Source organism: Carassius gibelio, chromosome B8 (assembly GCF_023724105.1).
Source record: "Carassius gibelio isolate Cgi1373 ecotype wild population from Czech Republic chromosome B8, carGib1.2-hapl.c, whole genome shotgun sequence".
NCBI lineage: Eukaryota > Metazoa > Chordata > Actinopteri > Cypriniformes > Cyprinidae > Carassius > Carassius gibelio.
The window spans coordinates 3,041,818-3,067,291 of NC_068403.1; the positions used below are offsets into that span (position 1 = coordinate 3,041,818).

Consider the following 25,474-nt stretch of genomic DNA (forward strand, 5'->3'; position numbering starts at 1 on the left):
TTTATTCTTTCTTTTTTTTCAGTTTTAGTTATTTTGGTACTTTATTTCATGTTTTTTCGATGGTTTTAGTTGACCATAATAGCACACACACACACACACACACACACACACACAAATATAAATTGTATAAAAGTATGGTTTATGTTTTTGTTTTCAAGTGTGATTTAATTTAACTTTAAACATGCATTTTTTTAAATACATGTAGTGTTTGCTTTCTAAGAGTAATAAAACCAAAATAAACTAGGTTTTATTCAGTTAACATTCCACTTTATTGAGTTCCACAACATCAGTTTCTTTTTCTAGTCCTCCACTTTTAACATAAATCACTTTTTTATGGGGATAAAGACAAAAAACAAAACTCCAGCCCACAAACACAGACAACAAACCTGTGATAAAATATTATGCATCGGGCGATGAACGTGAGGGGCTTGACATTCATCGATCATTAAACCCATGAACACATCAGATCATGTGTGACGGTTCAGAAACACAATATTTATCCAGTAAAGAAATGATATGGTGCCACGTGTGTAACATTAAAGAGGAAGCTGTTGTTGAATAGTGAGCTGGTGATGGAGGATTGGTGTGGCCAGGAATCATGTGACTGCTGATCCGGTTTCTTATTGGTTCTACAAGGGTTTTAAGGCCAGATTAGACGTGTGTTTCTGCAGGGGCTGAAGTGGTGCCGTCAGCTCCCTGTGTTTCTTTACTTCCCATCAGTGTGTGTCTGCGTCATCACACCTCCAGCTCGAAGCCCATGCCCACCTTATGTCCTCCAGCATTGAAGTTCTTGGCATCGATCAGAGCGGACAGAGTGAGTTTCACACCTGCGGAAGATACTGCATTTATTATGCTTCACTAGTACTTCTTATATTGTCTTCTGTATCTCCTTCTAGAGAGATGGAGCTACAGCCACCAGACTCCACTCAGACCTAAAGGCTGTTCAGTCTTCAAGAACCAGATGATCAAAACTGTTAAAAATCCCACAAGCTTTCACTGAGCGGGTTAAAACCGCTGTATCACACGTTAAAGTATGCTAGCAATGTGTTAAAACAGGTTAGCAACATCTTCAATCATATTGCAATATAACATAATATCAACATGTTAAAATATACTAACATGCTATCATGTTAAATTGTGCTAACAATATGCTAAAACATACTGGCAACATGCTAAACCAGGTTATCGACATGTTAAAACAAAATATTGCTAGTAACATTTTAAAACATGCTAAAACAAAAAATATTGCTAAAAACAAGTTAAAACATAAAATATTGCTAAAAACATGTTAAAACATTCACTAGCCACATGGTAAAACGTGCTACAGTGTGTTCAATATTGTTAGCAGATTCCTAAAACATACTAAGTAACATGCTTTCAACATGTCAAATATTGATTAAAACATGCTAGCAACATGGTAAAACAGGTAACCAACGTAAAAAAAAAAAAAAAAAAAAAGTTAAAACATGTTAAATAATGCTAGCGACATGTTAAAAAAGTTTAGCAACATGCTAAAACATAGTAAGCAACATGCCAAGATGCTATCAACGTTAAATATTGCTAACATGCTAAAACATGCTTGCAGGTTAACATGTTAAAACATGCTGAAAATTTCAGAAACGTGTTAAAACATGCTACATTATGCTTGCAACAAGTTAGCATTGTGCTACATGCAAACAATGTGCTAGGTTGTACTAGCAACATGTTAAAATGTACTAGAAACATGTTAAAACAAGTTACCAACATGTTAAATATTGCTAATAACATGATAAAACATGTTAACAACATGCTTAAACAAGTTAACATGTTAAAACATACTGATAACATGTAAAAACATGCTGAACATTTTAGAAACATGTTCAATTATGCTTGCTACAAGTTAGCAATGTGCTAAAACATGCCAATTATGTGCTAGATTGTACTAGCAACATGCTAAATCATGTTAACAACTTGCTTTTTATCAATAAGAACATGTTAATGATATTTTGCTTTGAGTGAAATCTTGAAACATTAAGATTTTTTTAAGCCAGCAAACTTTAACTCCTCTCGCTAAAGAAAGCATGTCTGATTTTTAATGAGATGAAGGTGTTTGTTCACCTGGACGGAGGCTCTGTGTGTATCCCACTCCGACCAGACTAGCGTTGTTGACTTTGGCCTGAAGAGAGACACAGGGTTATTCATCATCCTCAGTCAGTGACAGCGGTCAGCTGTTATATGTGGATGTATGGTCTGTGCTCACAGAGATGGAGGAGTCTTTATCTAGCAGGTATTTAGCAGCGATGCCAAAGCGTGTGTTGTTACTCCCTGCGGTCCAGGCCAGATTCACCGCCGTCTCCAGCTGACCGTTCACCTTCTGATAGATGGAGCCGCCGAACTCTGTGCCATCATTACTGCAGCACACAACACCATCGACTTCACAACACTACACTAACAGTCAAAGGAACTGTAGCTGTTTATTTAAAGTCACCAAACATGCATTTATGTGATCCAAAGTACAACAGTAAAAATAATTGTTTAGGTTGAAATGTAATTTATTTCTGTGTATTCAGTCTTCAGTGTCACATGATCTTCAGAAATCATTCTAATATGATGATTTACTGCTCAAGAAACATTTCTGATTATTAGCAATGTTGACACTAAGTCACTACAATTTATTTTTTTTGGGGGGAGGGTGGGGGGGGGTGAATTCAGCTGATTTCAACATAATAATTATAATAAATGTTTTTGAGCAGCAAATCAGATTATTAGAATGATTTCTGTAGGATCATGTGACTGCAGTTTTGATGCCAAAAATTCAGCTTTGAAATCACAGGAATAAATGACATTTTAAAATGCATTCAAATAGATTTGAATAGACAACATCTTTCTGAATTTGACTGTACTCTGAGTCAAATAAACGCAGGTTTGGTGAGCAGAACTGAACTGAAATGAAAATCTAAATGTATATATGAGTGGTATTATTAGTGTGAATGTTGCCGGAGTGTTTCCTCACACATTGGTGTGTAGCTGGAAGTCTCCTGCCTTGTAGCCCAAAGCGAAGTTGTTCTGGGCCAGTTTGGACTTGGCCACGTCGAAGGCCATCTGATACCCGGCCAGCCAGCCTTCATAACCCAGAACGGCTGCGGCGTGAACCGTCGGTCCGGACAGATCGAAGGCTATATCACAGCCCACATTCATGTAATCACGCTTATAACCCGTCTTCAGCTTCCCGCTCTTCTTCCTGAAGAGAGCAGAGAGAGGAAGTGACAATAACTGACAATAAAAAATTATTGATGTTTTAAAATTGATTTTCATATATATTATACACACACACACACACACTTTAATTATATTTTAGTAATATTGTTTTTTAAATTTTATTAATATCTTATTTTTATTGTAAAAAAAAAAATAATTAATTAAAAATAATCATTCATATTTTATCCTAATTTAATATTCAATACAGAAAACATGGTGACAAGTCACATTTAAAAAAAAACAATACAAATCAACAAAATAAAACTTTTATTAAAAGATAGTTACTTATTTTTAGTAAGACATTTATTTTATTATTTCTTTATTTATTTGTAAGATTATAATTTTTTTCATCAATGCATTTTATTACTTATTATTTTTTTAATATTAATTTCAATTAAATAATAATATCCATGTTCATTATGTTATTTCTTTATTAATAATTGTATAGTTTTATTTCTATTAATATTTAAATATTACTTTTTATTTAAACTAATAATTTAATATTCAATAGAGCAAAACATAGCAACAACTCACAATGGTCACATTTCAAAATACATAATCCTGGATTAACAAAATATTACTTCATAACGAAAAAAGTAACTTTATCATTAAGATGTATTTTATTGTTTTTCAGTTTTATTAAGATTTTTATTATTTTATTTGTATTAATATATTTTATTCTTTTTTTTTATTAAAGAATAATATCATCCATGTTCATAATCTTAATTTAATATTCAATATATCAAAACATGGCGACAATTCATAACTATCACATTTCAAAATGCAAAGAAGTGATTTTTTTTATTTCAATAACAAAACTGAATCTTTTGTCCAGTTCAAGTGTTGACATACCCAGTGTTGGGCACGACTGAAGTGTCCAGTCCCAGCTTCAGACCTTTGGCCAGCTACACAGAAACAAGACAATACAGTGCATTATTTATCCATTTAAACACTTTCTGCATTAGGTTAGGATTGGTGACCTGGACTCACCTGATCTTCCAGAGTCACTTCAGTGGTCAGAACATTATCTGTGTTCCACTTCTGGTTCAAAGTCAAGCCCAGATCCTTCACCTTGTACTTGGTCTCCAGGTTTCCAGACGCTTTTCCGGTGTCTGTGTTACTGGAGCCGCCGGCGGTGAAATCCTGAGAAACGAGAGAGAAACAGAGTGATTAATTGTATATATTAATTAAATTAATTATATATATTTAATTGAATAACATTTTTAATGAAATACATCTGCATATAATCCAGAAGGGGTAAAAAAAACACACTGAAACCAGAACATAACCTATAAACCAGATAGCTATATTGAGGCCAGTGTGTATTTGGGTTTAAGCTGAATTATGGGAACATCATTCTCACGCAGCGACGCCAGACATGAAACCTCAATGTCACTGCTAAAACTCACATTCTCATGTAAAACATTTCAGTCTTACCATCTGACATCCACGTCCAATAAAGAACGCAAGAAAGGCAGAAAGAAACGAGTTAGAAAAGAGATACACAATACAGACATTCAGATTCATTCTGAACCGGGGTACTATCATTACCTTCAACTAAAACCAAAATCATGGAGAAATTCTATACTTGAAATGAAGAAGTTATCTAAAATAAAAAGAATCAGTTTGCACTAAGTTTAATATTAAGTATTAAAATAAATAAAACTAAACATGAAATAAAAACATTAAAATGACAAAACCATGCAACAAAATTACTTAAACTTTCAAATTAAAGTGGGAGTTATAAAATTTGTAACGTAAAATTATTCTAAAAACAAAATACAGAAATTATAAAAAATTATTACATTTAATACATTAAAAAAAAATCTAAATATTAATATAAATTACAATTGTATATTAATAATACTTAAATAACACCGTCTGGAACAGGACTGTTCTGACCCAGATACAGACGAGAGCAGCACTGGAGAACATCAATCACAAACACACACACACACGACACAAAAAATGAGACACACACACACACATGGACACACACACAAGACACCGACACACATACACACACACACACAGAGACAGACAGACACACAAATGAGACACCGACACACACACAGAGACACAGACACACACACACACACACACACACACACACACGACACAGATATTACTATGGTACTGGCTGATAAGTATTGTGGTACTTGTTGGCACTCGGTGAAGAAACAGAGAGCAAAAGATCAACTCACAACTCCGCTCTGAGACTTGGTCTTCAGGTCCAACTTAACAGCTCCGAAGCCTGAGAAAACAGAAAGAGCTTGTCATAAATGTTGAATTAACATGATAACTTTCATTTTGTGAGGCTCTGGGAAGAAAAACAAATGCCTTTTTCTTCTAGAACTCTTCTCTGTCATGTAACCTTTGACCTGAACCCATAATCCATCTGTCAGAAGGTCAGTGTTGATTCTCTTGAAATGAAATGACACTGAATAGATCATGTTTGTAACAGTTTTACAGTAATGTGAAGTCACTCACCGTATCCTTTGCTGAAGATATCTTTGGCAGATTTGCCGAGGTCAGCGTACGCAGGAGGGACGGCCATGTTTGCTGGATAAAAAAGACACAAGGAGACATGTTAGAGACGCTTGATGCTCATCGGTCGTACATGTAAAGATTTGCAGCATGTTTACAACAGTCTACAAATATCCGCAGCACACGCCTTGTGACAGTCCAGTGGCAGCTAAAGCCAGCCAGCTATCTATCCATCCATCCATCCATCCATCCATCCATCTATCCATCTATCTATCTGTGTGAGGTTGTTGTTGGTCCGTTTCTCTCTGTCTGTCACTCACCGCATGTCTTTGGCGTGCAGTGATGGCAGCTCGCACTGCTTCCTTTCTGCTTCTGTCCTTTCTCAGACATGATCTGGGGTCAGAGATCACAATCAAACACACACCATCAGTCTACCTGTATAACACAGTGATGTCGATGAGCATCACCAGGTGTGTGAGATCAGACGGAGGCGGTCGCCATGGCAACCTCTGCCCTCGTTCCCAGGTGATGATGGGAGCGCATCCGCCTCCCTCCGATCCACAGACACACACAAGCTAAAAATAGATTTAACTGACACTGTGAGGCGTTACGAAATAGGACATGTTTTCCTAGACACTGAACACTTTGACACCGGCATGCATCCACATGTAGCTTCATTCTTAAGAAATGCATTGTGCATGCATGCATGAGATGAGGACTCTATCGGTCTTCTAAAAAAAAGCTACGTTTTATTCTAGATCGCCATATTGAGATCATGTGACCAGCTCTACATTACCAGCTTTAAAAGCCTATATAAAATCAACCTGCTCTTTATCACCATTTACTGCAGCACGGCTCTCACAGACTCAGTCTGGTGCCAGATGCTCATCCATCGTGAACAAATCACTGCACTTTAGTGAACGTCTGTGTTAGACACGAGGGCCATTAGTGAGTGGAGCTCGTGGGAAGAACACACAATCACAAAACATTTGTGGTAAGAGCTTACTGCCTTTATAATGCAACCTCATCCTGACTATATTGTGGATTTTAAGTTATCTATAAGTTATGCTTTTTTTGGTTGTTATGCTCTAGAGGCCCACCAGATGGTGCCATTTATTAGTAGAATCTAAAAAGATATATATATTATCACCTTTCCAATAATTCCGTAATAAACCTCCCAATCACAAATGCATGCATAATACACTGTTATACATCACTGCATATGGCATTATGACTCTTTATGAATGTAAAAAAATTAAATAAAGCTGCTTCAGTTTCAGTTATGGCTTCACATTCAGTTCTGCTTGAGTTTCAGCTTTTTTTTTTTCAAACCAAAGAAGAAACTAATTAGCTAATGGTTTAGTAAGCTACTGTGACTTAATTGTTTAATTCAACAATTGATTACTGATATATTACATATTTGAAACAAATCGCTAAAAACGTTACCAACTCCTAACAATGTAACAAAATAACATGTTTATAATGTACAGGAAAACAATGAGAGATCAGAGAACAATGGCAGACGTCACAATGAGCTCCATATGCGCCTGATATAACAAACACCACATACATGGACAAACATGAACATTCAGATCATGTTTTAGCGGATTTTATCATGTTTTTGGATCATTCCCAACACGGACCCACACAAAGAGAGAAATAAAGTCGCTCAAGGCTCACAGCATCGCGTGTGGCTGACGTGACGTTACGCACGCACAACGCCCAGATAGCGTCTAACGGTCAGTTTGATCCCTTCAAGATCAATTATCAGTATCAATTAGAGTGACGTTATTAGCTTCATTTGCGCGGGTTTATGGGTTTATTTCGCGCCGTTAACAGTTACCTCAGAGACGGGACGCAGTCCGTTATTCTGCTAATAATATAACGATCACAGAAACCGTGTTACATTGTAACAAGCAGATCAGTGAAACTCTAATCTTATCAAGTTTCACATTCAACCCGTTGAAATCAAAGTTACACGAGCATACGGAGAGAGAATCAGTGTCCTTGATGAAACACTGACATGTTGTGTGTCAAAACACAGATTAGCCGCATAACGCACTAGCATGAGAATCAAAACGCGTGGTCTTCTGAATAAAATGTAATTGTGTGTGATAGTGATTTAATAATCAATCGGTTTGATGCCGTTATAACGACTCTGCGGCCCTGAATGTGAACTGTCGGAATAACTAACGTTAACGTTACCGCTCCAGCATAACAGCAGCGCTCATTATCTCTCAGCAAAATGCAGCTGAATCTTTGTACGCTTGTGTATTTCTGGTGTATTTAGTCATGTTTCGGTGCAGCATGCTTTGAGGATGAATCTCTAAAGGCTTACCGTGTTTGCCGTGTGTCAATGTTCCTGACAGGATTTCTGTGCAGCGCGAAAGGACAGACTGAAGGGGAACGGACGCGCACCGCGCACGCGCAATCTGCAGATTTTTCTAACGGACGCGCACCGCGCACGCGCAATCTGCAGACTTTTCTAACGGATGCGAACCGCGCATGCGCAATCTGCAGCCTTCTCCTTTATTATATTATATTATATTATATTATATTATATTATATTATATTATATTATATTATATTATATTATATTATATTATATTATATTATATTATATTAATGCTGAATATTGAGAGCGATTTGGTCTGAATATAAAGTATATAGATATATACTATAAAACAAATAAAATATAATAATTATATTAACTTCTGAAATATTAAATTATAGTAAATTACATTAACTCTGAATATTAACAGCATTATGATCTGAATGTAAAATAATTAATATTGACCTTATAAATATATATAATAAAATACAACTATATTTACTCATAAATAAAACGTAGTAATTCTTTTAACTTTTAAAATATTCAATTATATTAACCCCAAAAATGACACATTATTATTATTTAAAATAACTGATTGCTTTGTGAATACATGGTAAATGATCATTTATTTCTGTGATGCGTAGCTGAATTTTCTGCATAATTCCTCCAGTTTTCAGTGTCACATGATCTTCAGAAATCATTCTAATATACTGATTTGCCGCTCCAGAAACATTTCTGATTATTATCAATGTTGAAATCTGTTTTGCTGTATCATATATTTTTTTTGTGGAAACTGTGAAAAGATGTTGAAAAGAACAGCATTTATTTCAAATAGAACTCTAACATTACAAATGTCTCTGTATTTAAATTGAATACATGCTTTCTGAATAAAATAATATATTTTTTTCTTTCTTAAGGACTTTTGAGTGTTATATGTAATATTAAAGTTTGTTTGTGTTTTATTAATTACTCTCATTACTCTAATGATGCACTTTGAATCTTTGTTTATTAAAATAAGCATAAATTAAAGACAGCCAGACATTCAGATTAGTTCTGTTTTAGACACGTGTTCCCCATATATTCATACTTTGCATCATTGCATCATTTTGGATTAAACTGAGCTGCTGTCTCTCCCCGTCAAAACCAACACCATGAGCATTTGCTCTCGAGGAGGCCATCAGAAACATCTCAAGGGATAAAGTCAACTCTTGAGAAAACATACTCATATCAAGATGTTTCTTTTATATTTATCTGTTTATTAGTTATAGGAGCAGGTGCTTTTTCATTTCCTGAGTTCACTGCATTTGAACGCTTCACACTATAAAGAGATTTGTGACTAAATATGACACATATTAGTGGCAGAAATCATACATTTAATTTTTGCTAATCGTATGCTTTGGTTAGATCATTATTAGATTCAACAGCCATAATTATGACTAAAAAAGTCATAATTATGAGATGAAAAGTCAAATATTATGAGAAAACGTCAACATGATTACATGCTAAATCATAATTATGTTAGAAATGTTTAAATCATGACAAAGAAGTTGACATTTTTGTTAAAATTTTGACTGTTTGTCAAAAGTTTTTTTTTTTCACAATGAGTGTGTAATGATTCTGACTTAATCTCATAATTATTTATTTATTTCATAAATTACTTTTGTCTCACCATTATGGCTTAGTATGTGAACATTTTGACTTTATCTCATTATTATGACCTTTTATTTCCTAATTGTGAAATGTTATGTCATTTTCTCTTTTGTAGCTGAAATTGGTTTCCATATAGGATTTTTTGGATTTGTTTAAAAGTTCAGAACCGTCTGTAAATGATGGAATATTTAATTCTAGATTTTGTAATCAAAAGTATTTCTGCTGCCATGTAGTAACAACTGTTGAGTATCTAGCCTACTATAACAAGGTGCTGATCATAATGCTGTCATTGAGATATTAGCAAACCTTTATATTTAATAGTTTTGATGTGTAGTTGCAGTACTAAGAAGTGGTGCTTTTACATCTTACACGGCTGTTCTGCTTTGATCAGATCTACATCAACCACAAAAACGAAAAAAAGAGTGTTTGTTTTATCATGTCAGTTAAATTCTATAAAGTACCCCAAAATATCCGCATCACACCTACTAGCTGAATGCTACTGCTTTATTACGATACATAAAAGTAAAAACAGTTTTGTCATTTGTTGTCATTTAATCAACTGGTGTCATATATATCAACAAAACATTCATAAAACTCCAAACGTACTTTTTGTAGCGGCTTATTTATCAGTGACGGGGCGTGTTCGTAAATATAAATATTAAATAGATGCCTCTCATTGGTCGGCGGAAGCGTAGTAGGCGTGGTCTTCAAGCCCCGCCCCCGCCGTATTGCGTGGCTACAGTGCTAATGCTAAGGCTTTGTCCTGTAGCTTTGGGCAGTGGTCTCGAATGACAGAAAGTACAAATAAACCCATTTATCCACACATATTTTAAATAACTCCCAACTATGAGTAAAAGAAAAGCGCCGCAGGAAACTCTGAACGAAGGAATCACAGATTTTCTCATCGGTGAGTTTTGCTGATGACGTTAGCATGCGGCTAAGCTAACCGGACCTTTAAACGCCGAATGAATAGAAATAGATCGCTTTTGCAATCAAAACATCTGTTTCAAACAAGAAACTTCACTATAGTGGGATATTAGAGCTATCTCTACACACGATTGGAAATTATACAGCAACGATGAGCAGTTTTAATGCATGCTTTCAGAGTACAGTTTCAATATTAGTTCTCCGTCTACAAAATAAAAGTTCGCAGTTTTAATTTATAAACAAATCATTAATATTTAACAATTATTTCCTACTAAATATTTGTATTTATTTGTAAATGTTTTGCAGCCCAGCTTGTTTGGCAGCATTTTATAGTAATATTTTTCAGCTAAGCATATGTAAACTATTAGTCTTAATGGTCTTTCTCGTTTCAGAATTGGCAAATTATGAAAGAAATGTCAACAGAGCAATCCATAAATACAATGCTTACAGGTAAGCCTTATCTAATGTTTAATAATACAAGATATAATATCATAACTAGATTTACGTACTCATGTTTATACACTCTCTGGTGTTTTCTGTGCAGAAAAGCAGCGTCTGTGATCGCCAAATACCCCCAGAAGATCAAAAGTGGGGCAGAAGCAAAGAAACTGGTACAGATTTTTAGCTTTTACTCGTATTCATGTCCTTAAATGTGAGTAATACTTGCTTGTTGATTTATTTAAGTACTACTTTATTAATAAAGAATGACTTTTTCCTCTCAGGATGGAGTTGGTGCAAAGATAGCGGAGAAAATCGACGAGTTTTTAACAACAGGAAAACTGCGCAAGCTGGAAAAGGTCTTTGAGTGTGTTAGAAATGCATGCTTTATATCTGATTTTACCTTTGACAAGCAAATGAAAGGATTAACTTATGCACATGCATATGAGAAACTAGATTGGGACATGTTTGTGGTCTGTAGATTCGCAATGACGACACAAGCTCCTCCATCAACTTCTTAACCCGAGTGACTGGGATCGGGTACGACGCTCTTGATTTCAAGACAACAATAACAATAGTGTTGTGAAACTCATTTCACATCCATTCTCTTGTTTTTTAGTCCTGCTGCAGCCAGGAAGTTTTATGATGAAGGTGTCAGGAACTTAGAAGGTGTGTACAGTTATTATTATTTATTATTTGTTGTCACATGCATGTGTTTTAATTTTGACCTGATGTTTTAGATCTGAAGAAGATCGAGCACAAACTCAACCATCATCAGCAGATCGGGTTAAAGTAAGTCTGGATTCGAACAGATGAATTAGTGAATTGTTTTACGGCAACAGTTATGATCATTTCATTATTAATATTTAATCTAGAGCAATCTTTTAGATTTTACAGGTCCCCAAATATGATTATCCTCCTGTGAGGGACCTCCATAATTAAATTTAAAAGGCAGATATATATTTTAATGTATTAAAACATTAATATTATAAATATGTTTCAGCTGGGTTCTGCTATATGATTCTGTTAAATTAAAGTTTTATAAATATGTGTAAAATAATATTTAAAACATGTTTAGCTTGTATTTTTAGCGGTTCTATTGTTAAAAAAAATTCTGTTTATATATTATCTAATATTTAAATATTTGTTAATTATTTATTTCAATTAATTTTTTATTTATTTAATATATTTTAGTCGTTTTAAAAATAAATTTGAAATTGATTGCAGTTTAATTATTTATTTAGTATTTATTAAACTAAAAAAAATACATATATATATATATATATATATATATATATATATATATATATATATATATATATATATATATATATATATATATATATATATACATATATAATTTTTATTTATTTTTTGGTTTATTTTTATGTTTTTCTCTAAACATTTTCCATGCATTAGCACTCTCAGTAAAAAAAAAAAAAAAAAACTGGTCTATTGGACATCTATTTGATTTGTGAATTATATGTATTTCTAAAGAATGCATTCTGCTCTTTATAGATGATGTTGTTCATTTTTATGCTCCTGTCTTCCTCTATTAAAGGTACTTTGAAGAGTTTGAGAAGAGAATCCCTCGTGCAGAAATGCAGAAGATGGAGGTTGGAGTTTCGTTCAGAGATCTTAATGAATGAATTCTACAGATTTGTGAAGTCTCACTGTGTTTTCCTGATGTTTGCAGGCTCTGATACTGAAGGAGCTGGATGTGGTGGACCCCGAGTACATCGGCACCATCTGCGGCAGCTACAGACGAGGTTATCGATCCTTCTGATCCAGATATTTGACGTCAGTTATCACTCGTATGATCTAACCGTGCTGTGATTGCATGTGTTAATGTTCAGGAGCAGAGTCGAGTGGTGATATTGATATACTCCTGACCCATCCGGACTTCACCTCTCAGTCTGAGAAACAGGTGGATGTTCAGTTTTAAAGGCTGGATGATTTAATGCATGCATGTTTTTTTTCCTCTCATAACTCCTTCTGTGATTCCTGTCCTACAGCCCAAACTCCTTCATGCCGTCGTGGATCATCTGGAGTCCGTCGGCTTCATTACCGACACGCTTTCTAAAGGAGACACTAAGTTTATGGTGGGTCTCTGTCCGTGTGACTGTCAAATAATAATAAATGTAGTAACGAGTAATAAATAAGGCATGTTTTTCCTCAGGGTGTGTGTCAGCTGCAGAAAGAAGAGGAAGATGAAGAAGAGTGTTTTCACCGCCGTATTGACATCAGGTTCAACTGATTATTTCTTTTCTAGTGATCATCGTTGATATACTATTATAGGTTTTATGAAAACTTTAAATTAGTTTTAGTTTTTATATTTTATTTTAATTTTGTATATAGTTTTTTTATATATAATTTTTAGTTTTTATATTTTTATATAGGTTTCATCAGTTTGTTTGGATATTTTAATACTTCAATTTAAACTAAACATAAATGAGAAAAGTTGGCAAATAAAATAAGTTTGAACTATTATTTTATTTAACATGGGTATTTCAAATAACACTTTTTTAGTGGTTTTAGTAAACAATAATAACCCTGTTTTATCTTCTAAACAGATTAGGGATATTCTGATGTGACTATTTTGATATTTTTTTTATTAAATCGGTTATTATGCATACAGTTTTTTCCCATGACAGTCCCATATCTCAGCTCTATTTTTAGTTTCTCGACATGTTTTATCCTGTATTTCCATATTTCTTGGTGATCAGAGCGAGTAGCAGTCATGCTCTGTCACACAAAAACAGCTTTATCAGAGGTAACCCAGTCCGTCATTGTACAAAATTACCATCTAATCACAATTCGTTATCAATTAACTGCACCTGAATTGTCAAATACACACACAGCAGTCAAAATATCCACTGTGTGGAGTATCTCACATAAAACAGTCGGTAATGGCTTAAGTGAACTTAAACAGGTGTGTGAAAACTGGATATGTGTCAGTATATTATATTCATTCGGTCTTAAAGTGACAGCAGCCTAATAATCACTACTAAATAGATGTATTTTATGCCAAAAATCATTAGGATATTAAATAAAGATCATGTTCCATTCATATATTTTGTAAAATTCCTACAGTTAATATATTAAAACTTATTTTTTGATTAGTAATATGCATTGCTAAGAACTTCATTTGAACAACTTTAAAGATGATTTTCTCAATATTTAGTTTTTGTTGCACCCTCAGATTCCAGATTTTCAAATAGTTCATCTCTGCCAAATAATGTCCTCCTAATAAACCATACATCAATAGAAAGTGTATTTATTCATCTTTCAGATGATGTATAAATCTCAGTTTTGACAAATTTAACCATATGAGCGGTTTTGTGCTCCAGGACCACATTAGTGGTATTTCCAGCATATTGCTCATGTATTTCTCTCTCTCTGGATCTCCAGGCTCATCCCGAAGGATCAGTATTACTGCGGTGTGCTGTACTTCACCGGCAGTGACATATTTAACAAGAACATGAGGACTCATGCGCTGGAGAAGGGCTTCACGCTCAACGAATACACCATCCGTCCACTCGGTGTCACTGGTGAGACTCACGGTTATACATCACAGCACAGAAGAAGTGCTGGACATCTGTGTTTGTCAGCGTAATTTTCAGTAATAACTGTTTTTGCATTATTTTAGGGGTGTGTTTAGGGTAGGGGTAGGTGTAATTTATTGTTCGCTTCCAGTTTAGCTGTATCCCCTCTAGCCACAACCGGAAAATGTACTTTCTGTCCTTGCTAAAGTCTAGTTTCATGTGTGATTACTGTGTCTGGTCCAGGTGTAGCCGGAGAGCCTCTGCTGGTGGACAGTGAGAAGGACATCTTCGACTACATCCAGTGGAAATACAGAGAACCAAAGGAGCGCAGCGAGTGAAAACAATTCAACCTCAAACTGATGCTCATTTAGCTCATATTAGTGCATTCTAATAGTAGAAGAGACATTTAGGGAGAGATGTGTTTGTGTTTAAAGTTTTAAAGCAGCTACATAATGTAGCTGTTGGTGCTTTTTTAATAATTGTAATAATAGTATCCATGCATAAGTGAGAAATGATGTCACAGGCACGCAGTGTGACAATAGATGTTACATGTTTGTGAGGAAGTAAGTAAGATGAAAAAATGTAATGGATGGTGATGTTTATGATTATGTTACGATTATGTTATGAAACACTGTTACTTTAAAAGCCATGACATTTTTGTGAAGATGCTTGAAGCTTTAAAACAATTTGTATTTTCAGGGGTTTTTTTGTTTTGTTTTTACCCCCCCCCCCCAAGTTAATGTCCATTGGATTAATGTGTTTGAAGGAATTACATTGTTAAATCATTTCTTTCTATTTTGTGACGAAAGATTAAACAAACACTGAATCAATCAAAACTCAAACACAAAATGTGCTTCGTGTCTGAGATGATTAAAATCACAGATTCCCTGGAACTGCACTGTATTCACACAGACAGCATATTTTCAGTGACTCATTCTGTGTGTATGAGATCTTCTCATTCACCAGGTGTTGATGTGAGGGTTCAGAAATCTAGTCCTGCTTGTCCTACAAACCACAAAAATGGTTTTAGTTTCATGTATGCAGAAATGTTGTCAAGTGAGAGGGTGGAAGGAGGTTGGTTTGTGATGTATAGGTAAGAACAGGCGGTCACCTTTACACATTTACAGACACTGAGTGAATAATCACTTCATCATTCTGTTCAGAGACTGAATAAGGTCAGACAATATGAAAGTTTACATATATATATATATATATATATATATATATATATATATATATATATATATACACACACACACATACACATACACACGTGTGAATTGAATTATTTTATTCAATAGGGGTACATTTAATTTACTGAAAGTAACAGGAAAGACATTTTTGATGTTACAAAATATTTTTATTGCAAATAATTGCTGTTCTTTTGAACTTTCAATTCATCAAAGAATCATAAAAAAATTAAATCTATAAAAATATTGGGTTTTCAACATAATCAGAAATTAACACAGCAATCAAATACATTTTACTCTGTATTCAAATAGAAAACAGTTATTTTAAATTGAAATAATATTTGGTTGCACTTTATTTTAAAGTACGTGTACTTACATGTACTTATAGTGTACTTACAGTGTATTTATCTAAGAAAGTTCTGGTAACACAAGGTAACTACATGGGGTAGGGTTAGGTTTAGGGGTAGGTTCAGGGGTAGTACCTAGTTATTACATAGTTATTGTAATTATTATAATAAGTACATAGTATGTACATAAGGAACAGGACTGTAAATAATATTACTGTTACTGATTTATTATTTTTTACCAGATGAATACAACCTCAATGAGCAGAAAAGGCTCAAAAACTAAATACTGATTTCCTGTTTGACTACTTTTTTCAATTCAAGTTTATTTGTATAGCGCTTTTTTTACAATACGATTCGTTACAAAACAACTTGGTAAAGTTTGTTTGCTGCATTTTGGCCAACATTTCCTGGTCATTGGCAGCAGGTTATTCTCAGTGCTGAGTAATATCTGAGGTTATTTCCGTTGTTAGATCATTACAAAACTAAAAAAGTGGTAATCTCCAGATTTGGAGATTTAATTAATTTCATACTTGTTCATTTATATAAAATCTGTGTTTGTGACTGCAGATTCACCATGGCGAAAACATCAATTAATATAAGAAAAGCAGATATGAGTGATGAGATGCAGCGGGATGCTCTTCAGTGTGCTCTTCTGGCTGTGAATATGTATGGAAAGGGAATTGGCATTGCGAAATACATGAAGAAGGTTAATACTAGACTTCCTTGATTTACTGAGAGAATGGAATTTCTTGATGATTGATGACGTGAAAATGTGCTGTGGTTTCTGTCAGGATCTGATGGTGGAGGTTGAGAGTTTTTGTTAATGTAAGTTCAGAGAAATATTAATATTAATATTGTGTCTTTCTTTACAGGAATTTGACAGAAAGCATCAGCCCTACTGGAATTGCATTGTGGGGAGCTTTGGTTACTACGTGTCGTATCACAACAACTGTTATATATACTTCAAAGTTGGCAACAAAAATATTTTGCTTTTCAAGGGACGCTGAGTGACAGTAACAGATAAAAACATATTTTATGAAAAGATGCTAGGGTGTAAGAGACTCAGGGTCTGCTATTTTGTGCTGGCATAGATATGGTTGTTTAATTAAACATTTTTATGACTTTATCATTCGCTGTGTGATTATTTGAGTCAAAGCAGGGTTCTAACCACTGATCTATTCTATATAAAGATAAGTGGTTTTAACTGACTGTTGTCAGACATTAAATATTAACCTGTATCATAATTTATAGGCCTCTAAACATGATCAAATCTTTGTTTAAAAAAAACTTTTGCACAACCTGCCTTCTGTCGTCTAAATGATAGTATTCGAGTCCAGTATCAGACTTGGTCATTGGACTAACAATATTAATACATGAAATGTAAATTAATAAATTAATAAGCACTAAGAAGAAAGAAGAAAAAACAAACAATCAAACCAAAAAAACCTAATTAAAAATAAATAAAAAATTCCCTGACAGCAATTCAGTAAACTACATACTGACACATTATCTGCATGGTTTAAACATTAATATATAAGAGCGATTTCCTTCAATCAAATATGTTTCAATAAGAGCCCACTTCTGTTGAAAAAAGTTATTTTAACTGCAAGTCTGCGATAATTTTCTCAAATATATATATCTGTTTTAGTCATTGTTTCCATTCTGTCACAGTAGGTTCGTGCTCATTCATCCAGTAATAATATATGTAATACAAATAAGTGAGATTTACTGAACTGATCCGAGGGGGAACCATCTAGCAAAAATAAATACTGGGTGCAAGTATATAGATGCTGGGCATATAATTAGAATATCATAAAAAAGTTGATTTATTTCACTAATTCCATTCAAAAAGTTAAACTTTTTTTATTATATTCATTCATTACACACAGACTGATATATTTCAAATGTTTATTTCTTTAATTTTGATGATTATAAATAACAACTAAGGAAAATCCCAAATTCATTATCTCAGAGAATTTGAATATAACTTAAGACCAATACAAAGAAAATGATTTTTAGAAATCTTGGCCAACTGAAAAGTATGAGCATGTACAGCACTCAATACTTAGTTGTGGCTCCTTTTGACTGAATGACTGCAGCAATGCGGCGTGGCATGGAGTGGATCAGTCTGTGGCACTGCTCCGGTGTTATGAGAGACCAGGTTACTCTGATAGTGGCCTTCAGCTCTTCTGCATTCTTGGGTCTGGTATATCCCATCTTCCTCTTCACAATACCAAATAAGAACAGGGATACCATTGTCCTTAAACCAGGTACTGGTAGCTTTGGGACTGTGTGCAGGTGCCAAGTCCTGTTGGAAAATGAAATCTTCCTGGTATGCGGCTGTGTTGAACTTGGACCTCAGAAAACACAGTGGACCAACAGCAGCAGATGACATGGCACCACAAACCATCACTGACTGTGGAAACTTTACACTGGACCTCAAGCAAAGAGGATTGTGTGCCTCTCCTCTCTTCCTCCAGACTCTGGGACCCTGATTTCCAAAGGAAATGCATAATTTTCTTTCATCAGAGAACATAACTGTGGTCCACTCAGCAGCAGTCCAGTCCTTTTTGAAGCGAGACGCTTCTGACGCTGTCTGTTGTTCAAGAGTGGCTTGACACAAGGAGTGCGAAGCTGAAACCCATGTCTTGCAGACGTCTGTGTGTAGTGATTCTTGAAGCACTGACTCCAGCTGCAGTCCACTCTTTGTGAATCTCCCCCACATTTTTGAATGGGTTGTGTTTCAAAATCCTCTCCAGGGTGCAGTTATCCCTATTGCTTGTACACTTTTTTTCTATCACATCTTTCCCTTCCCTTCGCCTCTCTATCAATGTGCTTGGACACAGAGGTCTGTGAACAGCCAGCCTCTTTTACAGTGACCTTTTGAGTCTTGCCCTCCTTGTGTTAGAGGTCAATGGTCGTCTTTCGGACAACTGTCAAGTCAGCAGTCTTCCCCATGATTGTGTAGCCTACAGAACTAAACTGAGAGACCATTGAAAGGCTTTGCAGGTGTTTTGAGTTAATTATCTGATTAAGTGTGGCACCAGGTGTCTTCAATATTGAACCTTTTCACACATTTTTCTGAGATACTGAATTTGGGATTATAATCACCAAAATGCAAAAAAAATAAACATTTGAAATATATCAGTCTGTGTGTAATGGATGAATATAATATACAAGTTTCACTTTTTCAATGGCATTATTGAAATAAATCAACTTTTTGATGATATTCTAATTATTTGACCAGCACCTTCACAGCTTTTTGCTTTGTAAACTGTATCATTTTTACATTGATACATTTATCATTGTACCATTGATATATGCAATAAATCCTACAAAACATGCTGTTTTGTTTGTGTTTAGGTGCTTCTCAATAAATTTTAATGTCGTAGAAAAGTTTATTTCAGTAATTCAACTCAAATTGTGAACCTCGTGTATTAAATAAATTCAGTGCACACAGACTGAAGTAGTTTAAGTCTTTGTTTCTTTTAACTGTGATGATTTTGGCTCACATTTAACAAAAACCCACCAATTCATGATCTCAACAAATTAGAGTACTTCATAAGACCAATAGAAAATGTGTGAATTGTTGTCCTTCTGGAAAGTATGTTCATTTACTGTACATGTTCTCAATACTTGTTAGGGTTCCTTTTGCTTTAATTACTGCCTCAATTCAGCGTGGCATGGAGGTGATCAGCACTGCTGAGGTGGTCTGGAAGCCCAGGTTTCTTTGACAGTGACCTTCAGCTCATCTGCATTGTTTGGTCTCGTTTCTCATCTTCTTCTTGACAATAGCCCATAGATTCTCTCTAAGGTTTGGTGAGTTTGCTGGCCAATCAAGCTCACGAACACCATGCTCATTTAACCAACTTTTGGTGCTTTTGGCAGCGTGGGCAGGTCAAGGTCAAGATTTCATATTACAAATCTAAATGCTAAAATTAACAATCAATCTTGTCTGTAGAATGAAGCTTCCGGTTTAATTGTTCTGCTGGTGGACAGTGAGAAGGACATCTTTGACTACATTCAGAGGAAATACAGAGAACCAAAGGAGCGCAGCGAGTGAAATAAAGGCAGAATTCAACCTCAAACTGCCTGTGTTTCTCATTAAGCTCATATTAGTGTATTTTCCGTCCTTCGGATGAGACGTTAAACCGAGGTCCTGACTCTCTGTGGTCATTAAAAATCCCAGGATGTCTTTCGAAAAGAGTAGAGGTGTGACCTCGGCATCCTGGCTAAATTCGCCCATTGGCCTCCGACCATCATGGCCTCCTAACAATCCCCATGTCTACTGATCGGCTTCATCACTCTGTCTCCTCTCCACCAGTAAGCTGGTGTGTGGTGGGCGTTCTGGCGCAATATGGCTGCCGTCGCATCATCCAGGTGGATGCTGCACACTGGTGGTGGATGAGGAGATACCCCCTGACAATGTAAGCACTTTGAGTGTCTAGAAAAGCGCTATATAAATGTAAAGAATTATTAATTATTATTATTATTATTTTCATAGCAGAAGAGACATTTAATGAGAGGTGCATATGTATAAAAGTTTTAAAGTTGTGAACGCTGCAATGTAATTGTTGTTGATGGTGACTTTTAATAATAGATGAAGTGTAATCAAGTCCCCGGGCAACAAAATGTCTTTCCTAATATTTCCATTAAGTTATAAAAATGCTATTTAGGAAAGTTTTGAAAATATATTTTCTCTTGGTTATGTAGGGAACATTTAATTTTATAATTTTGCTGATGTTGTGGGAATGTAACTCTTGAATCTTATCGCAATGTTCTGAAGCAAATTATAAGTTAATTAGTCCAGTTTGTAAAAATAAATGGATATATATATATATCTTTGTTTTGTTTTTCAAGATTGCATCACATTTTGTTCACCTGTGTCTTGTTAGTTTACTTGTTAGTCCCTCCTTTTTATTTTACTAGTTTACTTGTTAGTCCCCCCCCCACCCCAAGTTAATGTCCATTGGATTAATGTGTTTGAAGGAATTACATTGTTAAATCATTTCTTTCTATTTTGTGACGAAAGATTAAACAAACACTGAATCAATCAAAACTCAAACACAAAATGTGCTTCGTGTCTGAGATGATTAAAATCACAGATTCCCTGGAACTGCACTGTATTCACACAGACAGCATATTTTCAGTGACTCATTCTGTGTGTATGAGATCTTCTCATTCACCAGGTGTTGATGTGAGGGTTCAAAAATCTAGTCCTGCTTGTCCTACAAACCACAAAAATGGTTTTAGTTTCATGTATGCAGAAATGTTGTCAAGTGAGAGAGTGGAAGGAGGTTGGTTTGTGATGTAGGTAAGAACAGGCGGTCACCTTTACACATTTACAGACACTGAGTGAATAATCACTTCATCATTCTGTTCAGAGACTGAATAAGGTCAGACAATATTAAAAGTTTCCATATATATATATATATATATATATATATATATATATATAGACACACACACACACGTGTGAATTGAATTATTTTATTCAACAGGGATACATTTAATTTACTGAAAGTGACAGCAAAGACATTTTTGATAATTGCTGTTCTTTTTAACTTTCAATTCATCAAAGAATCATAAAAAAATAAAATCTATAAAAATATTGGGTTTTCAACATAGTCAGAAATTAACACCGCAATCAAATACATTTTACTATGTATTCAAATAGAAAACAGTTATTTTAAATTGAAATAATATTTGGTTGCATTTTATTTTACAGTACGTGTACTAGAATGTACTTATAGTGTACTTGCAGTGTATTTATCTAAGAAAGTTCTGGTGATACAAGGTAATGAGCAGAAAAGGCTCAAAAACTAAATACTGATTTCCTGTTTGACTACTTGGTAAAGTTTGTTTGCTGCATTTTGGCCAACATTTCCTGGTCATTGGCAGCAGGTTATTCTCAGTGCTGAGTAATATCTGAGGTTATTTCAGTTGTTAGATCATTACAAAACTAAAAAAGTGGTAATCTCCAGATTTGGAGATTTAATTAATTTCATACTTGTTCATTTATATAAAATCTGTGTTTGTGACTGCAGATTAACCATGCCGAAAACATCAATTAATATAAAAAAAGCAGTCATGAGTGATGGGATGCAGCGGGATGCTCTTCAGTGTGCTCTTCTGGCTGTGAATATGTATGGAAAGGAAATTGACATCGCGAAGTACATCCGAACGGTTAATACTAGACTTCCTTGACTTACTGAGAGAATGGAATTTCTTGATGATTGATGAAGTGTGAAAATGTGCTGTGGTTTCTGTCAGGATCTGATGGTGGAGATTGAGAGTTTTTGTTAATGTAAGTTCAAAGAAATATTAATATTAATATTGTGTCTTTCTTTACAGGAATTTGACAGAAAGCATCAGCCCTACTGGAATTGCATTGTGGGGAGCTTTGGTTACTCTGTGTCGTATCACAACAACTGTTATATATATTTCAATGTTGGCAAAAAATATATTCTGCTTTTCAAGGGACGCTGAGTGACAGTAACAGATAAAAACATATTTTATGAAAAGATGCTGGGGTGTAAGAGACTCAGGGTCTGCTATTTTGTGCTGGCATAGATCTGGTTGTTTAATTAAACATTTTTCTGACTTTATCATTTGCTGTGTGATTATTTGAGTCAAAGCAGGGTTCTAACCACTGATCTATTCTATATTATAGATCAGTGCTTCTAACTGACTGTTTTCAGACATTAAATATTAACCTGTATCATTATTTATAGGCCTCTAAACATGATCAAATCTTTGTTTAAAAAAATTTTTTGCACAACCTGCCTTCTGTCGTCTGATTGATAATATTCGAGTCAGGTATCAGGTATGGTATGGTCATTGGACTAACAATATTAATACATGAAATGTAAATTAATAAATGAATAAGCACTAAGAAAAAAGAAGAAAAAATAAACAATCAAACCAAAAAAACCTAATTAAAAATAAATAAAAAAATTCCCTGACAGCAATTCAGTAAACTACATACCGACACATTATCTGCATGGTTTAAACATTAATATATAAGAGCGATTTCCTTCAATCAAATATGTTTCAATAAGAGCCCACTTCTGTTGAAAAAAGTTATTTTAACTGCAAGTCTGCGATCATTTTCTCAAATATATATATCTGTTTTAGTCATTGTTTCCATTCTGTCACAGTAGGTTCGTGCTCATTCATCCAGTAATAATATATGTAATACAAATAAGTGAGATTTACTGAACTGATCCGAGGGGAAACCATCTAGCAAAAATAAATACTGGGTGCAAGTATATAGATGCTGGTCATATAATTAGAATATCATAAAAAAAAGTTGATTTATTTCACTAATTCCATTCAAAAAGTTAAACTTGTATATTATATTCATTCATTACACACAGACTGATATATTTCAAATGTTTATTTCTTTAATTTTGATGATTTTAAATAACAACTAAGGAAAATCCCAAAGTCAATATCTCAGAAAATTAGAATATAACTTAAGACCAATACAAAGAAAAGGATTTTTAGAAATCTTGGCCAACTGAAAAGTCTAAAAATGAAAAGTCAATACTGAGTTGTGGCTCCTTTTGCCTGAATTACTGCAGCAATGTGGCGTGGCATGGAGTGGATCAGTCTGTGGCACTGCTCAGGTGTTATGAGAGACCAGGTGTCTCTGATAGTGGCCTTCAGCTCTTCTGCATTCTTGGGTCTGGCATATCACATCTTCCTCTTCACAATACCGATTAAGAACAGGGATACTGTGGTCCTTAAACCAGGTACTGGTAGCTTTGGGACTGTGTGCAGGTGCCAAGTCCTGTTGGAAAATGAAATCTTTAGTTTTAGATGACATGGCACCACAAACTATCACTGACTGTGGAAACTTTACACTGGACCTCAAGCAACGTGGATTGTGTGCCTCCTCCAGACTCTGGGACCCTGATTTACAAAGGAAATGCTCAATTTACTTTCATCAGAGAACATAACTTCGAACCACTCAGCAGCAGTCCAGTCCTTTCTGAAGCGAGACGCTTCTGACGCTGTCTGTTGTTCAAGAGTGGCTTGACGGAATGCGAAGCTGAAACCCATGTCTTGCATACGTCTGTGTGTAGTGGTTCTTGAAGCACTGGCTCCAGCTGCAGTCCACTCTTTGTGAATCTCCCCCACATTTTTGAATGGGTTTTGTTTCACAATCCTCTCCAGGGTGCGGTTATCCCTATTGTTTGTACACTTTTTTCTACCACATCTTTTCCTTCCCTTGCCTCTCTATTAATGTGCTTGGAGACAGAGCTCTGTGAACAGCCAGCCTCTTCTGCAGTGACCTTTTGTGTCTTGCTCTCCTTGTGCAAGGTGTCAGTGGTCGTCTTTTGGACAACTGTCAAGTCAGCAGTCTTCCCCATGATTGTGTAGCCTACAGAACTAGACTGAGAGAGTTGCAGGTGTTTTGAGTTAATTATCTGATTAAGTGTGGCACCAGGTGTCTTCAATATTGAACCTTTTCACAATATTTTTCTGAGATACTGAATTTGGGATTATAATCACCAAAATGCAAAAAAATAAACATTTGAAATATATCAGTCTGTGTAATGGATGAATATAATATATAAGTTTCACTTTTTCAATGGCATTATTGAAATAAATCAACTTTTTGATGATATTCTAATTATTTGACCAGCACCTTCACAGCTTTTTGCTTTGTAAACTGTATCATTTTTACATTGATACATTTATCATTGTACCATTGATATATCCAACAAATCCTACAAAACACCATTCTTAATCAATGTCCCACATGCTTTTGTTTTGTTTGTGTTCAGGTGCTTCTCAATAAATTTTAATGTCGTAGAAAAGTTAATTTATTTCAGTAATTCAACTCAGATGTGTATTAAATAAATTCAGTGCACACAGACTAAAGTAGTTTAAGTCTTTGTTTCTTTTAACTGTGATGATTTTGGCTCTAATTTAACAAAAACCCACCAATTTATGATCTCAACAAATTAGAGTACTTAATAAGACCAATAAAAAAATAAGTGAATTGTTGTCCTTCTGGAAAGTATGTTCATTTACTGTACATGTACTCAATACTTGGAAGAGGCTTCTTCTGCTTTAATTACTGTCTCATTTCAGCGTGGCATGGAGGGGATCAGTTTGTGGCACTGCTGAGGTGGCGTGGAAGCCCAGGTTTCTTTGACAGTAGCCTTCAGCTCATCTGCAATGTTTGGTCTCTTGTTTCTCATTTTCCTCTTGACAATAACCCATAGATTCTGTCTGGGGTTCAGGTCTGGTGAGTTTGCTGGCCAGTCAAGCACACCAACACCATAGTCATTTAACCAACTTTTGGTG

The 25,474-nt window shown here is 34.8% G+C and overlaps 2 protein-coding genes across 3 annotated transcripts; one reads left to right on the forward strand and one right to left on the reverse strand.

Annotated features, from left to right (window-relative positions):
• Window positions 1-245: 245 nt before the first annotated feature.
• On the reverse strand, window positions 246-8,201 carry LOC127963499 (voltage-dependent anion-selective channel protein 2). Of its 2 annotated transcripts, XM_052563436.1 has the most exons (10): window positions 8,063-8,201; window positions 6,045-6,117; window positions 5,728-5,799; window positions 5,442-5,491; window positions 4,228-4,380; window positions 4,090-4,142; window positions 2,993-3,220; window positions 2,240-2,390; window positions 2,098-2,155; window positions 246-827 (listed from the first exon to the last, which is right to left on the reverse strand). In XM_052563436.1, exons 2-10 carry the CDS (start codon window positions 6,112-6,114, stop codon window positions 736-738), a joined length of 927 nt encoding a protein of 308 aa, XP_052419396.1. In that variant the 5' UTR covers window positions 6,115-6,117; window positions 8,063-8,201; the 3' UTR covers window positions 246-735. The 2 variants fall into 2 exon arrangements, with proteins under 2 accessions (XP_052419396.1, XP_052419397.1); XM_052563437.1 differs by lacking the exon at window positions 6,045-6,117 and having other exon boundaries at window positions 8,063-8,149.
• A 2,210-nt stretch (window positions 8,202-10,411) lies between these two features.
• LOC127962955 (DNA polymerase beta) lies at window positions 10,412-15,442 on the forward strand. The gene is made up of 14 exons (XM_052562574.1): window positions 10,412-10,613; window positions 11,026-11,083; window positions 11,178-11,244; window positions 11,356-11,430; window positions 11,553-11,611; window positions 11,691-11,740; window positions 11,812-11,863; window positions 12,633-12,687; window positions 12,768-12,840; window positions 12,928-12,998; window positions 13,087-13,173; window positions 13,251-13,318; window positions 14,483-14,622; window positions 14,860-15,442. The coding sequence occupies exons 1-14, from the start codon at window positions 10,553-10,555 to the stop codon at window positions 14,952-14,954; spliced, it is 1,011 nt and encodes a 336-aa protein (XP_052418534.1). The 5' UTR covers window positions 10,412-10,552; the 3' UTR covers window positions 14,955-15,442.
• Window positions 15,443-25,474: the final 10,032 nt, after the last annotated feature.

Coding starts and splice junctions, on each gene's coding strand:
- LOC127963499 (XM_052563436.1), bottom strand. CDS start 6,114: ATGTCTGAGAAAGGACAGAAGCAGAAAGGAAGCAGTGCGAGCTGCCAT. Junction 4,143..4,227: donor AAGTGACTCTGGAAGATCAG/GTGAGTCCAGGT, acceptor GTTTCTGTGTAG/CTGGCCAAAGGTCTGAAGCT. Junction 3,221..4,089: donor TCAGTCGTGCCCAACACTGG/GTATGTCAACAC, acceptor TGCTCTCTTCAG/GAAGAAGAGCGGGAAGCTGA.
- LOC127962955 (XM_052562574.1), top strand. CDS start 10,553: ATGAGTAAAAGAAAAGCGCCGCAGGAAACTCTGAACGAAGGAATCACA. Junction 10,614..11,025: donor AATCACAGATTTTCTCATCG/GTGAGTTTTGCT, acceptor TTCTCGTTTCAG/AATTGGCAAATTATGAAAGA. Junction 12,999..13,086: donor CCTCTCAGTCTGAGAAACAG/GTGGATGTTCAG, acceptor CCTGTCCTACAG/CCCAAACTCCTTCATGCCGT.